Source organism: Carlito syrichta, unplaced genomic scaffold (assembly GCF_000164805.1).
Source record: "Carlito syrichta isolate Samal-C Ts95f unplaced genomic scaffold, Tarsius_syrichta-2.0.1 Scaffold305660, whole genome shotgun sequence".
NCBI classification, from domain to species: Eukaryota; Metazoa; Chordata; class Mammalia; order Primates; family Tarsiidae; genus Carlito; species Carlito syrichta.
Genome location: NW_007249756.1, coordinates 1,335,105 through 1,349,845, shown reverse-complemented (window position 1 = coordinate 1,349,845; position 14,741 = coordinate 1,335,105). Strand labels below are relative to the sequence as shown.

Sequence of the window (14,741 nt, the reverse complement as noted above, 5' to 3'; positions counted from 1 at the left end):
CAGGGTTAGGTATATATATATTCATTATGCAGGTACCCTTGTTGATGAGGTGTGCCCCTCCTTCCCCTGTCAGTTTCCCTGAACTGCCAATCCATCCCCCCTGCCCTGGCAGTTTCCCACTACTGCCAATCTCTTTCTTATAGTATTATGATAATTGTTGAACATACTTTAAAAGCTGTGGTTACAAAAGAGATGCCCAGTCTTCTGGCATATACAACTTTCAGTGTGTTGAGGAGAGGCTGATGCAATGAGGTGTTCTTGGGCCAAGTTACTAACTGGATCTGAGATATTCCAGGTTTACTCTCTTATACCAACTGGGGTACAAAGAGTCTCCTTGAGTTGAGAATTTGGTCCAGAAGATTCATAGCTGATACAGAAGTGTTCAAAACCTATTACAAGATGGAAAGCATCGAGGAATCTCACTGAGACAGCTGATTTTGGAGTGCCATAGACCTGGGCAGTAACCATGTCTATAAGCTATGTAGAAGAAGTGTTAAGGACCACGTCTGGGATGTAAAACTACATTGTAGGTGTAAAACTACACAAATTTAATCCCTAACACAGCCACTTCCTGGCTTGGTGACTTTGGGAGTTTACTTAATCTCTCTCAGCTTCGGTTCTTCTGCAAAATTGAGATAAAACAGAAATAATAGTTCTAAACCCAAAGAATTGGTGAGTATCAAATAAATGGAAAGTACCTAACTTAGTGCTAACTCTCAGTAAATATTGGTCTTATTCCTTCTTGACATGCTTGGCAGTCATGTATTCTCAAGTGACATAAATATTTTTGTATTTATTTATCTCCAGCTATAGTCCTCCATTATGACTCAAAGAAAGTCAGAATATTGTAGTTGGAAATAATTTTAGAACAATATAATATTATCATTTCTTTTCTCAAATGGAGAGAATGAATAACTTACACTAAGCCACTGCTTCCTAGGGTTTGAGGAAGTGACCTTTCCTACTATTACTAATGAGGACAATAAATAATGGTAGAAAGGCATATTGAAACATTGTTTTATGGTTTGCAAGTTGCTTTCACATTCACTATATCTCATTGGTCCTCTCAATAGTCCCGAAGATATTCAGGGTGGGTTTCTTTATCCTTGTTTTACAGATGAAGAATATAGGTTACCTTTATGAATTCTTGGCTGAAACGCTAGAATTCAAATCTCTGAGTTTAGGTTTCTAATCTGAAAAACTTTTCATGGTATCTTCAATCCTCATTCATTTCAGATCTCTGAATTTCCAGGAACATTTGTAGCATTCATAGGGCACTAGAATTGAAAAGTACATTGAACATTCTCTGGTTAGTTCCCTCACTGAAATTCATAGACATTAGGTCACTTGCCCAAGGCTGCATAGTTCTAATGGTGGCAGAGCTGGGACTGCACTTGTTGTTTCTGAGAGAGTGCTCTTTCTAGGTCTTCATGGAAACTCTTTTAAAAATTCTCTTAATACAAGGTATTGGGAGAGAAAATATCAGTATGAGGCAGGTCTAATTTAGACCCCAAGCTATGCTATTATATTGCAAGAGATTCAGCAAGCAGAAGAACTAGGAGGGACAGGGCTTGGTGAGATTTGGAAAACTTTAAGGCCTGTTCCTTAAAGTTGTAGGACTTGGGTGTTATTTTCTTACATTTTTTTCATCTGTGAACTTTTTTTGACATATGGCTATTATTAGAAAAAATAAATTCTGTTTATTCTTTGGACTGAAAGTTCCCCATGTTTAAGAACTGATTTGCTAAAGCTACAGGGACCTGAGTCTGGAATGTGCAGAACACACCAGGGCTTTACAGAGGGAAGAAGGCAGGTTGCCTCTAATACAGTTTATTAGCACAAGAAGGAAAGCAGAAATTTAAGGTAGGTGGTTGAAATAAGAACAAAAGATGATATACATGGTTGGAGCAATCTTTATGCTCTATTCAATAAATGCCTCCATGTGGGAACAGAAGAAAGCAAGGTAATCCCAACCATAGTTTATCACTTACACAACATGGTAGATGAATTAATCATAGATGTTTATTAAATTCAGTGAATGAAATGAACCTCTCCCCTGAACACTCAAGGTAATTACAAATGCATGTGTCCCAATGGCATAACCATAAAAACCATAAAGCTGGAACTTTTATGCGAGTGCATATTCAAATGTCCCTTTATCAAACTCTTCAACTTCATCTTCCCATGTAGAAGAAGGCATGCTACTATATGGGTCTAGCAGGATTTTGAAGCATCTGATAATAAGAAGTCCCAAGAAGATACACAAAATTCCAACAAAAGCAAAACCAGTTTTTTGCTCCAGAGTCAATGAGAAAGCTGATACTTCGTTGACACTCATCTTAGCTGAAGAGTTGCCACAGTAGGTACTACTCATTATTCACTGGTACATTGTTGTGGCTCTTCACAATTCCTTCTGGAATCACCTCTTGGCCTAGGTACAAAATTGGACTCAGTTTAGTTTTACCTTTGTATGGTATTGGACAGGTAGTTGTTCTATAAAATCTGGCATTTAAAAAATCTTCTTAACACACGAGACATTTGAAAACATCATCAGATACAAATCAGAATCAAATTAGCATTGGAGATGCTACTTCTACTGTAGTAATTATAGAAATGGTTTTGTGGACACATAAAACTGTGCCTATGTACTCTATAAAATCAAGAATAAAGGTAAATATTTAAACAATTGAACCTAAAAGCTTTTAATTAATTGCCAGATAGTTAAATTATTGCTTCTTTGATCTGAATTGTTATCCAATTTTCACTTCATTTTTGCTTGTGTAGATAATACCATAAATAATCATAGCCAAGCTGTTTAAAGTCCATACTTTAAGGTCTCCAGTGCCATTTTGTCTGATACAGATCCCAATTATTTTAAACAGATGTAATGTCTTCTCTCTCTTTTACCTCTTTAGCTTTTATACTTAGGTGCTTGCATTTTCTTCTCCTCTACCACTTCATCCACTTAATGTCAATTTCTTAAAGGGAGAAATTATGTTTTAAAAATTATGTTAATACAAACAGTGCCCAACATAGCAAGTAACAAGCAGCAGTAGCTGTAGCAGTGACACGCTCATGGCCAACCCCATGGACCCGCTGGGCTCAGGCGATCCTTTCACCTCAGTCTTCCAAGTGACCGGAACTACAGACGCATGCTACCACACCCAGCTATTTTTTTTTTATATATATATTGTAGAGACAAGGTCTCACCAAGTTGCCCAGGCTTGTCTCAGACCCCTGGGCTCAGGCAATCCTCTTGCCTCGGCCTACCAAAGTGCTGGGATTATAGGTTTGAGTCACTGTGCCCAGTCCATAGCTTTTCATCCAATATGTCAGAATGGTAAACATTCTTTTTTATTGTTGCTTCCTCTGAAAATTTTAAAAAATTGTGTTTATTAAAATTACTGACCCTTAAGATTTTTTTTGAACCCAATTTTCAAAAGACAACTGAGACAAAAGAAGAAATGGAGGGTAAGGAATGGAGAAAAGAGAGTAATAAGAATCTGCCTTATAGCTTTCAAAATTATTCTGCAACTAATACATCAACTAATACCAATCAAGATTTTGTTTTATAATGGTATGAATTACAAAAGAGCTCTATCTTTAAACCTTAAGTAGTAGAAATATTCAATGCACTCTGGCTTATGCTAGTTTTTTTTTTGACTTTTTGTTTAATAAAAGGAAAAAAATTGTTCAAACACCTTTTACATTTCTTTCCACTAAGTCATTTTTTCTGTCCTAATGAATATTGGATGGTGAAAATACTGTGATTTTTTTTTTTTTTAATTTAGGAACACTTAGTGGCTTAGATTGAGTTCTTACACTATTTATCCTATAAAGGGCACAGGAGTCTAGACTGAATATCTGGTAACTTTGAGGTTTAACTGGAACTTTTTTACTGACTAAATATCTAATTTTTTTGCTTTTGTTAATTAAAGGTCATTTGTTAGGATTCATACACTCTCTGGCTCATTTGTTTAATAAATGGAGAAACTGAATAGCAGAATATTTCTACATAGAGATGCTGGACCAAGCATTTCTCATGTAAGACTGATTCAGTCACGCAACTTGTTCAAATTATCATTATTATTATTATTATTATTTTTGAGTTGGAGTCTCACTCTGTCACCCAGACTGTAGTGCAGTGCAGTGGCCGCTCCTGGCCACCGCAGCCTCGACCTGCTGGGCTCTGGCGATTCTTCCACCTCAGCCTTCCAAGTAGCCGGAATTACAGGTACGTGCTACCACGCCTGACTGATTTTTTTGATTTATTGCAGAGATGAGGTCTCACTGCCCAGGTGGGTCTTGAACCCACGGGCTCTGGCAATCCACTAACCTCAGCCTCCCAAAGGCACGGGATTACAGGCTGAGCCACCGAGCCCGGCTCATTATTATTTTTCACTAGAGCATAAACTTGCCAGGCTACAACATTTGATATTTTAGGGGCAATGTGAGTAAGAGGAGGCAATAGACCTAGTTTATTGGTAGACACTGTGGTTTGCCTAGAAGATTTCCTTCAATGAAGGACTTGTTGCCCAGCAGCAAGGAATGTGGCCAGCAAAACATCTTCAGCTGTCAGTTTCTTTCATTGATTGCTTCAATTGCAGAGAGCTGCTCACCCAAGGTCATAGCCCTTCCCAGGGAAGACCATATTTTATGGTTGACTGATGTGACAGTATAAAGGCTTGGCCATCTTAACTCAAAGGAGGACAACTCTGAAAAACTATCCTCCCTCCAGTGTTCATCTATGGCTGTCATTGGGTCCATATCACATATTAACTTCTGCCCACTCCTACTGAATTTCCCACTTTTCCACAGGTTTTGAGCCCAAGGACACTCCTTAGTAAATATTCAGTAAACTAATCTCTGCCTCAGGGTCTGGTTTCTCGGTAGCCCAACAATCAACATTACAAAAGTTAAAACACCTTGCAGTTGTAATGATCTGTTCATTTGTCAGCTAGTTCATTTTGCTATCATGTAGAAATAGCCTAAACTGATTGTAGTTAGGATGTTAACTACATTTATTTAGGGGTTTTAAAACTTTTAATGTAGACACAGCATCCTAGCTGACCATTGGAGGAGTTGTCTGTTGACTCTTAGCCAGTGGTTAATACACTAGACTCTTATTTTTCTTAAAACCTAGCCAACCAACAGAAAGAGGCATTTTCTAGAGGTGGCAATAAAATACTCATCTTATTTGCTACTATTAAATTAAAACAAGGTATCCCCCTGATTAGGCATACCAAGTCCCTTATAGTTTATATCATAATTTGTCTAACATATGCCAGATAATGTTTTGTTCTTACAGTCTTAGACAATAGGTGAATTAATGTTATTTATCACTTTTAAAGGAAAAACAATTACTTCTCAAGTAATGACCACAGTTCCCAGCACATTGTAGGTATTTAATAAATATTTGAATTGAATTAGCTAGTTATTTTGAAGAATATAATTTTTGATAAATGAACTTGTTTTGAAAAAAATCTGATTTTAAAGTATTCAGAAAGCATGAAAAAGCATTTAGTTTAAATGAAAAAGAAAATTTTTATTCTATTTCAAAAATTGACCTTGAAGATAAGTATCACAATTCAGCAGCTCATTCGGAGTTCAATGTTTGTGTTTTATCCTATGAAATTCATTTAGCATTCGCAGAAAAACTCATGACTTTTAGTATTCAAATATAGAGGAAATTAATTTTTTCTTTTGAGTTTCCCTTTGTTTCTAATGAAAGATATACAATCATGTTATTTTGGCATTAATTTGTGGCAGGAAGTATAGAATTAAATTTTGTATTCAGTTGCAATTACTTTGGTTAGCTTAAGATTTCTGGTATAATTACCCCTTCTCCTCTGTCCCTGCCCACACGACTTGGTAGTTACCCTTAGTTAAGAAGATATTGTAAGATACTTCAAAAACTTTTAAAAGCATGTAGGAGACCAGGTGTGGTAACTCAAGTCTATAATATCAGCTCTTTGGGAGGCCAAGGTGAGAGGATTGCCTGAGTCCAGGGGTTTGAGATCAACCTGGGCAAGTTGGTGAGACCTCGTCTCTACAATAAATTAAAAAAAAAAAATTTACCTGGTCATGGTGGTGTGTGCCTGTAGTTCCAGCTACTTGGAAGGCTGAGGCAGAAGGATCACCTGAGCCCAGCAGGTCAAGGCTGTAGTGGCCATGAGCTGCCACAGCCTGGGTGACAGAGTGAGACTCCAACTTCAATAAATCAAGAAATAATGTAAGAGTATAAACAATAAATGAATATACAGAGTCTCTGTTAATAAATAAATAGCCACCATTTTTTATATTACTTCATAAGGATGGGTGAATGGCTATTTCATGGCCTTAAACATAATTTATAACATTCTTATAAAGTCTCTCTATTATTGGTACAAATATAGAAGAAATGCAGTATAGCTAGGGTAAATGCTGAGAAGTAGCCAAAAACCTTAAGGATGCTGTCAGGAAGTCTAAAGAACTTATTGAGATTAAGGCAACATGAAGTAATATTTTACTTTATTAATTAAATAAATATATATTGAGTATCTGTTACATGTCAGTACTGTTCTTGGTGTTAGAATACAGCGGAGAACTATGTTATAATGTGCACCTGCCCTACTGAGGGTTACATCCCAGTGGAGAAGATAGATACAATTATTTTAAAATATCTATCTCTATATATTCATGCCTATATATTATGCCAAGTGGTAGTCATAGTCATAAATGCTATCAAAGAAAGCAAAGAAAGTTTAGAGAAAACAATGGATGGGGCACTCCCTTAAAGAGGTCATAAAAGACCTCCTTAGGGAGACAACATTTGTCAAGAAGTGAACCATGAAAATATTTGGAAAAATAGCATTGAATTTTGAGGAAACAGTCATCACAAAGGTATTCAGGAGGGCATTTGATAAACAATATGTTCAGATCAAGAAATTAACCAATCAATAATTAAACCCCTTATTTGTACAATATAGTTTAATGGTGTCAAATGACAAAGAAAAGACAGAACTACTTAATCTACTTCTGTATTTTTAACCAATGTAAAATGTTCTTTAGAAATGACAAAAAAACCAAACAAACAAAATAAGAAGGCAAAAATATAGTAGAATAATGTTTAGTACACTAAATTAGTTAAAACTCCCAGGATCAGATGATTTATAACTTGCAGATATGCTTTCGAGACCTTTGAGAAATTACTGATCATAAGAGAGATGTCACAGGTAAAGACATGGGCAAATGTCTCATTTTTCAAAAAGAGTAAGGAGGCATTGTGAAAATTATATATGTGCAACTTGGAATTAATCTTTGTTGTAAATCCATAATTAATTATGCAATTTGACATGATTTATAATTTTTCAACATTTAAGAAGTCACTAAAAGTTAACATGGGTTTAATAAGTTATGCCAAATTCACTTTCTTTTTGAAAGTTTATTACTAACATAGCGAAACAGGGAAATAGCATAGACATGGTTTAGTGATTTGGGTCATGCATTTAACAATCCCCCATGATATCTTTGTGCGGAAGAAGTGAGATTTGCCTGGATAATAGTATTTTTCTATCAATTTATAGCTCACTAAACAACCCTCGTAAATATTGAATTCTATAATTATGGAAATGGGTCTCCAGTGTGATATCACAAAATTTTGACGTTATCTCTATCCTTTTCAATGTTTTTGAACAGTGACTAGGTTGAACACATTGAAATGATGCACACTAATTTGACACAAAGCTTGGATGAAACTGTATGGTAGCGCTTGGTGTTAAGATTCAAAACCAATCTGATGTTTAGAATTCTGGGTTAAAACGAGTGACATACATTTAATAGAAACACTTTTAAAGTCCCATGTTTAAATAGGAGGGAGAGAGATGCACCAGCTCCAACTAGGGGAGACACGACTTGGCAGTTCATGTAAAATATATCTGCAAGCAGCAATTAATTAAAAGTAAGTGTGAGCAAAAAAAATGAGGTGGTTGTATGAAGAGCACATATTGCCTTAAAATGAATCTGGTACAAATGGTAGAAAGTAATAGCACTATTATTATGCATCAATCAGTCCACATATAAAGTAATATTATAAATATTCACTATACTTTCAAATGGAAATATTGAGTTGCTACTAAGTTCCAGTAGACGTAGACTCCTCTACTCAAAGAGATTCCAGCTGGTTAGGGAAAGGAGTCATACACAATTAAGAACAAAACAAAAGCAAGAAAAAAGAGAGAAAAAAAGCAAGAAAAAAGAGAAGAAACAAACTTGTATTTTAAATCTACTGTGTATCAAATACTTCCTTACATATTTTATTTAATCCCCACAATGCTCATATGGTGCTATTATTATTTTGAACATCTTGATGGAAAAAAGGAGACTGAAAAAGGAAAAACAATTGAGAGGAAATAGAGATTCTACCTATGTGAAGATCAGGAAAGTTTTTCTCATAAGAGATTATGTTTGAACTGAGTCTTGAAAGACAGAATTTAGATATGTGAAGGAGAAAAGAGCATCACAATAAATATAAAGGCAGAAAAGCATTGAATTTATTCAGAGGACAGTGAGGAATTTGTCCAAGTAAAGGGGAGTATGGAAAACAAACATTGGAAAGGTAGATTGGAGCCGAATTGTGAAAAATATTTTCTGCCAGGCTAAGAGTTAGAAATTTGTGTGCATAAAGCCTGAATGGCTTGGTGATGAGACTGAATTAGACAAAATTTTAGGGAACACTGGGAAATAAATAGTTCAGCTGAGACACCATGAGGGCCTGCACTAGGGAGCAGATGTGTGGAAGAGGGTGTGGGCTTAAAAGATATTTAGAAAAATAAGGAGAGGATTTGGTAACTGATGGAATGTAGTAGGCCATGAAGAGAGAGGTTTCAAATATGACTCTACTCTGTTAAGCTTGAGCAAGTGTAAAGATAGTGCTTTTATTAATCAAAATAAGACAAATAAGAGCAAAGTGTAGATTCAGAAGGTAAGTGAAAAGTTTAGTTGTGGAGTTGGCAAATAGTAGATGCTCAATAGACAGTTTAAAATAAATTAATTAATTTCATTCAGCATAAAATTTTTGATGGAAAGTATATTTTAAAGTTACTGCTATCAAATAAATTTTTTGTAGCATAATCTATCAGGATGGAGAGATCCTAGTACATAGAAGTATTTACAGATAAAAACTTAAGAGAAGCATTGGGCGCCACTTGCCGGAGACCAGCTCTAGCCGGGTTCAGGGTACCCCAAAGATAGAGACGGCGTCGGCGATTGGGGGGAAGAAGAGAGAAAGAGAGAGAGAGAGAAAGAAAGAGACTGGACTCCGGTCTAGTGCAGAAGTGATGTGTGTTATTGGGAATTACAAGGGGTCTTTTATACACAAAGTCAGATGTGGGAGGGGTATCCCCCACCCACCAGAAACCTCAATCCATGAAAACTTAATCAATGATTGCCTTTAAACCCTTTTCATATGATAATCTTAAAATCAAAGGATAACCTAATCCGTGATATATTCTATAAACCTTTTTCATCCTAAATTGATTGATTTATGCCAAGTTAAACAATTCTGTAGAAGCTTAAGTATTTACTTTGCAAATGAAAGTGGCCCATCCCAGAATGTTTGGAATGTGGCCCAGTCCAAAGTTCACAGTGGGCTACCTGCAAGTAACCCAGCCGCATTCTTTCAACAAAATGGCTGTCTTCTAAAACTATATTCTATAATTTACACCTTCAATAAATCCTAAGATCATGACCCAGAAGCCTGTGACCAATACTAAGCCTCTTAGATGTGACACGAGTTTGAATTATAAGTTGTGTGAAAGCCAAAACTGAAGTTTGTGGAAGAATGGGAGCAATGAGCTTCTAAAGTTAGCTTATGTTCATCCCAGTCTCAGAGTTTTTATGTTTTGAGCTCACAGGAGCTTAATCTGGTTAGTACTGAGTAGAAAGGGGGAGGAAATGGGGTCAAATAGCTCCCAAACGCATCCTAGTGGTCTCAGGGTCAACGGCCCTTCCTGATCCCTAACGCTCAGTGGGCCTCCATGGCTGGCTCCCAACAGATAAGAATTGTTGAGTTTTGCCTAGGGAAAGGAAGACCAAGGAAGACAACAGGTGGATCCAAATATCTGAAATTTTATCTTGTAGAAAGCCAGATAGACTTGTTCTAGATTGATCTGGAGAGCAAGTTTTTTGCAATTCCTTTAAGGTCTATTTGCTATTATGAGAAAAGATTGAAGATGGGAGAAACCTATCAGTGAGTTTCGGGGAATGCCTCTCCTACAGAAAGGATCTACTAATGGAATTATATAGAAAAGGTTATGAGTAAATCTGTAGTAGGGAGTTCACCTGCAATAAAGGAGACTTCTAAAAGAAGGCATTGGTAAACAGTGTTAAATTCTGCAGTAGTGATGGAAACTAAACAGTGAAAAACAAGGCCTTGGATTTGGCGTTTATAATTATTTCATCAATATACAAATTTAATTGACTGTCCAGGAGGGACTACTAAATTGAAGGAGATTTAGGAATGATGAGTAAAGAGTAAATGAAATTAAATGTTAAAGAAATTTGACAGAACATAAGTTTTGCTTACACAGAAGTTAAAGGTGGATGCAAAATGTTCAATCATTAGACTAAACATTTTCAATAGTAAGGACATAACTGAACATTAAGTTTTTACAGTTAGAGCAAGTAAATTCACCTGGGTTCAAAGAACTATGAAGTTTTCATTTTTTAACAAAAATTGGGTTGAGAAAGAAGAGACGTATTATATCTTAAAAAGGAAAACTTAGACTTTCATCTAAAAGTCTACTTTGTACTAAAGATGAAAACCAAATATAAGTCGAGGAGAACAACTGAAAAGGTAAGATTCAAAGACTGAAAAAAGACTGGCTATTGATGCAGACCATGTCTACGTAAGCAAATAAAATTAAAAAGTTAAGCAATTGCCTAACAATGTTCAGCAAATACAAGGTCTAGGTAACTTAAACCATACATGTAGCAACTGAAATATCTCAGGTCCAACATTTTCAGATAGTTGCCTAGACTGTCCATTTCACTTGCTCTGTGAGATGAACAACTTATCTCATTTTAATGCCAAGCCTAAAGTTTTTGAGGATGTACTCCAAAGAGTGCTGAACTTTTGCCTTTCTATTGATATAGAGCATAATATAGTATAAAAATATTGTTAGTAATAAAATATTGTTAAAGGCAAACGGAAGTCTCCAATTATAGCACTGCTGCCTGCATAAATAATAAGATACTCCAAATACTCAGCAATTATAGATAAAAGATGCATTTTCACTTTCTCTAACCACTGGAAGAGATGGAATATAAAAAAGAATCATTAGGCTCTGCACAAGGGATATCGTAATGCCTACCTCAGGAGGAAAACATCATCTTAATATCCTGTTTACTGGGAAATAGAAAATGAAAGAAATATGAGAAAATTTAGGTTTGAAGTTACAAAACCATAAATCAAAAAAACTCATATGAGAAAAAAAATGGTTATAACATCAATAAGCGTACCCACACTTTACCTGCATGATGACCATGTATGTACCTAACACACATTTGTACCCCACATTTTAAAAATAAAATAAAAAAGGAAAAAGGAAAAAAATAGTTAAGAAAAAAGTGAATTTTCAAAAAAATAAGGAATAGGATGTGAAACTGGGTAGTGGTAAAAGTTATTTAAAATATGCTATACCACAAAAAAATGGGTAAAGTCAACATTACACAATTTAAATATCAGGGTCAATATGTATTATGATTAAAATATTTAATTACCTTTGCATAATACTACTGCAGGCAATACTGCCTTATGCCATATTCACTGGAATAAGTGTTTAGGTACTTTAGAAATGAGCAACTAGGTTGAAAGTACATCATTTCTTTCAGGGCAATTGACAGGTACTGAGATTTCTAAGTCCTGATGAGTCACAGATTTGGGTCAAGGATATACCTGTAGATACCAAAAGGCCCATATCTCATAAAATTACCTCATAGTTTGCAAACAATAAATGAAAAAGTCTTCATGTGATCAGTCATTACATATAATACCACTATAAGTAGTTAAGCAAAGATAATATTTTTATATATATGTAACCTTTTGTATACATGAATATTGTATGTGATGCTTATTTCTTTTGTGAAATAAGTATACTGATTAGGATATACAAAATTGCACTTTTCAGGTCATTTAATTTGCATGCAGCAATGTACCATTGCAGAAGCTAATGCTAAAAAATGTGCATTCATCAAAGAGAGGACCTCCTGTGTTTTATTTTAATCAACAGGTTCCTCCCCTCCCCCCTCCCCCGTTTATTTATCTAGAAATGGCATTCCAAACGGCAAATGTAAAATAGTGGCTATAGAGTGGAATATGATGTTCTGGGTAAAAAAAAAAAAAAAAAAAAAAATAGTACTAGTCATTAGATATAATAATCTCCAGGTCTAGTGATATGACATTCAAAATTTTATGAAATGAGACATAAGGAAATCCCAAGCTTAAAAAAAGCCAAACAACAACAATAACGCTTCCTTACATACACATACACACCCCCCACAAAATATAAATGTTACTAAATCCTATGAAAAGCAAAGAGGGATAAAGGTATTATTGAAGGCACATCTGCTAATTAATCATTAGGAATAAAATGTGTTGGAATCAAAGGAAAACCTTAAATTACAAACCCAGATGTCTTCTTCATGGTGAAGTGCATAAATTTCAGGGCTTCCCAGAGATCCAAAACCTTCTGGGTTTGGGATTCTGCAAGAATCTACCCCCAAACCCTTAGATTTCAACCTCAAGAGAATTTCTCTCTTGACGGAATCTTTGGATGGCTCCTCAAGGACTCTGACAGTTATTCCCTTCCAAAACCCTGGGAAACCTGGTCCGAATATTCTTCAAATGTTTCACTAGAGAAACCTAGACCATCATTATCATTCTGCGTTGTTTGTCTACAGTTCTCTTTCTACATATTGAACCGAAGCATGGAAACTTCCTACAAAACATTATGGGAGAAGCATCAGCAATCTGTACACACACAACACATCTTATTTATTTATTTATTTCGGGCAGCAGCATCAGCAGCGGCAGAAGAATATTTGGGCTGCTCTTTCCCCTTCAGAATCCAAACTCATCAGACCTGCAGGCTTCCGCACCCCCCGCCCCACCTCCCGCTCCCTTGCTTCAGAAATACAAAAGAATGAGGGCATGCTTCTCATCTAGACCTGCATTTGGAACCCTGTCGGTTAATGCGGAGGGAAGGGGGAGAAAGTTACTTCGCAGGCAGCGATGTCTCACCTTCCATGCTTGTTGCCATGGAGATGAAATCCAGCGAGTAGACTTAAGTGTTGGCAGGTTTGTCTGTGTGCGCTGATCGGTTCAGCAACAATGTGAGAGGAGTGTTCTGGGAACCTGCGTGGAGTCACAGGACCTTGGGTAGCGCTTTCCTGGCCTACGTGTGTAAATGCTCGCGTCTGTCGGTGAGACAGAGAGGACGTGGGCGCCTGCCGAAGTACGGGTGCGCGCGCGTGTGTATTTGCAGGAAAATGTGCATGGATTTCTTCGGTGTGGCAGTGTGTAAATATTTTTTCGCGCGTGTGTATGTGAGAGCGTCTGACCATGTTTGTACGTGAGACTGGAAGGAGGTGGGAAATGAGGGGGGGAAGGGAATCCGCTACAGCAGCAACAGGCACTATCCTTCAATTTTGCTAAAAGAAAGAAAGAGGCACCCATTTTTGCTCGTATCACATCCTGCAGGTTAAAAGGAGTTCATCACCATATTTGTTTCCCCAGGCCATGGGTTTTTTTTTTTTTTTTTTTCATTTGCTGAAAATGTATTGCTGAAATCCATGTTTTCTTCTCTTTGCTGCATTCCTGGTTTTGCCGCGGGCATTTTCTAGGTGACAGCTGCCTCAGTCAAACAGTAGTCTCTAAATTCTTACGTGTTCAAGGGAAAGACAGGATGAAAGGTTTAACCGGGGCTGACTGCGTCATTCTGAGTTCTTTCCCCCCACTCGTTCCCTTTTCTCTTTCACACAAATCCAACTAAATCCCCTTCCGTTTCGAGTGTAGCCGACTAGGCGCTGTCCGTAGTGCTGAAACATTGCGTGGTGAGACCTCGTTCCCAAATATGAGCTAGAAGACAACAAAATAGTAGCGAGGAACGCTCTGATAAAGTTCTAGATAGCTGCCAAGCACACTTTCTACATAGTGTGCTTTAGATTCCAAATCTAAACCCATTGAAAACAAGCAAAACAACTAAACAACAACAATCTCCCTCCTAATCCCAATTTTAGGTGTTTTGTTGTCTCAACAAATTCATTTTATAAGGTTCCGAATTCTATCTGTGTTGTAATACTGTATCCAGAACCTACAAGTTGCAAGCACCTGTAATTCCCTACAAACTTAATTATTCATCATATGAACTGCTTTAGTGTTAGTGACTGGGGAAAATGTAGATACAGATTTGGGCCATTATTCATGTAAATAAAGCTGAAAACACATAATGTAAGTGTAACCACGTTCAATAATGAAGTGAAAAAATCTTTATGGTTATTTAGAGTATTTAACAATTTAGGAAATGTACTGGACTAACAAAAAATGAGCAAGTTACAACTGGGAGTTCATATGAGATCACATTCAAAAAGTTGTGTTTTTCTTTTTAAAACTAAATAAAACGACTTAAAATATAGGCAAACTAACTGCCCACCATGGAAGAGAGTGAAAGGCATCTTATTCTAGTGACATTTTCATAGCCATG

General features: G+C 36.4%; 1 protein-coding gene across 2 annotated transcripts; it reads right to left on the bottom strand.

Moving 5' to 3' along the window:
• Positions 1-1,895: 1,895 nt before the first annotated feature.
• On the bottom strand, positions 1,896-13,390 carry CTXN2 (cortexin 2). Of its 2 annotated transcripts, XM_008062183.2 has the most exons (3): positions 12,667-12,716; positions 11,352-11,386; positions 1,896-2,431 (listed from the first exon to the last, which is right to left on the bottom strand). In XM_008062183.2, exon 3 carries the CDS (start codon positions 2,372-2,374, stop codon positions 2,129-2,131), a length of 246 nt encoding a protein of 81 aa, XP_008060374.1. In that variant the 5' UTR covers positions 2,375-2,431; positions 11,352-11,386; positions 12,667-12,716; the 3' UTR covers positions 1,896-2,128. The 2 variants fall into 2 exon arrangements, with proteins under 2 accessions (XP_008060374.1, XP_008060373.1); XM_008062182.1 differs by lacking the exons at positions 11,352-11,386; positions 12,667-12,716 and adding an exon at positions 13,280-13,390.
• Between the last annotated feature and the right edge of the window lie 1,351 nt (positions 13,391-14,741).

Coding starts and splice junctions, on each gene's coding strand:
- CTXN2 (XM_008062182.1), bottom strand. CDS start 2,374: ATGAGTAGTACCTACTGTGGCAACTCTTCAGCTAAGATGAGTGTCAAC.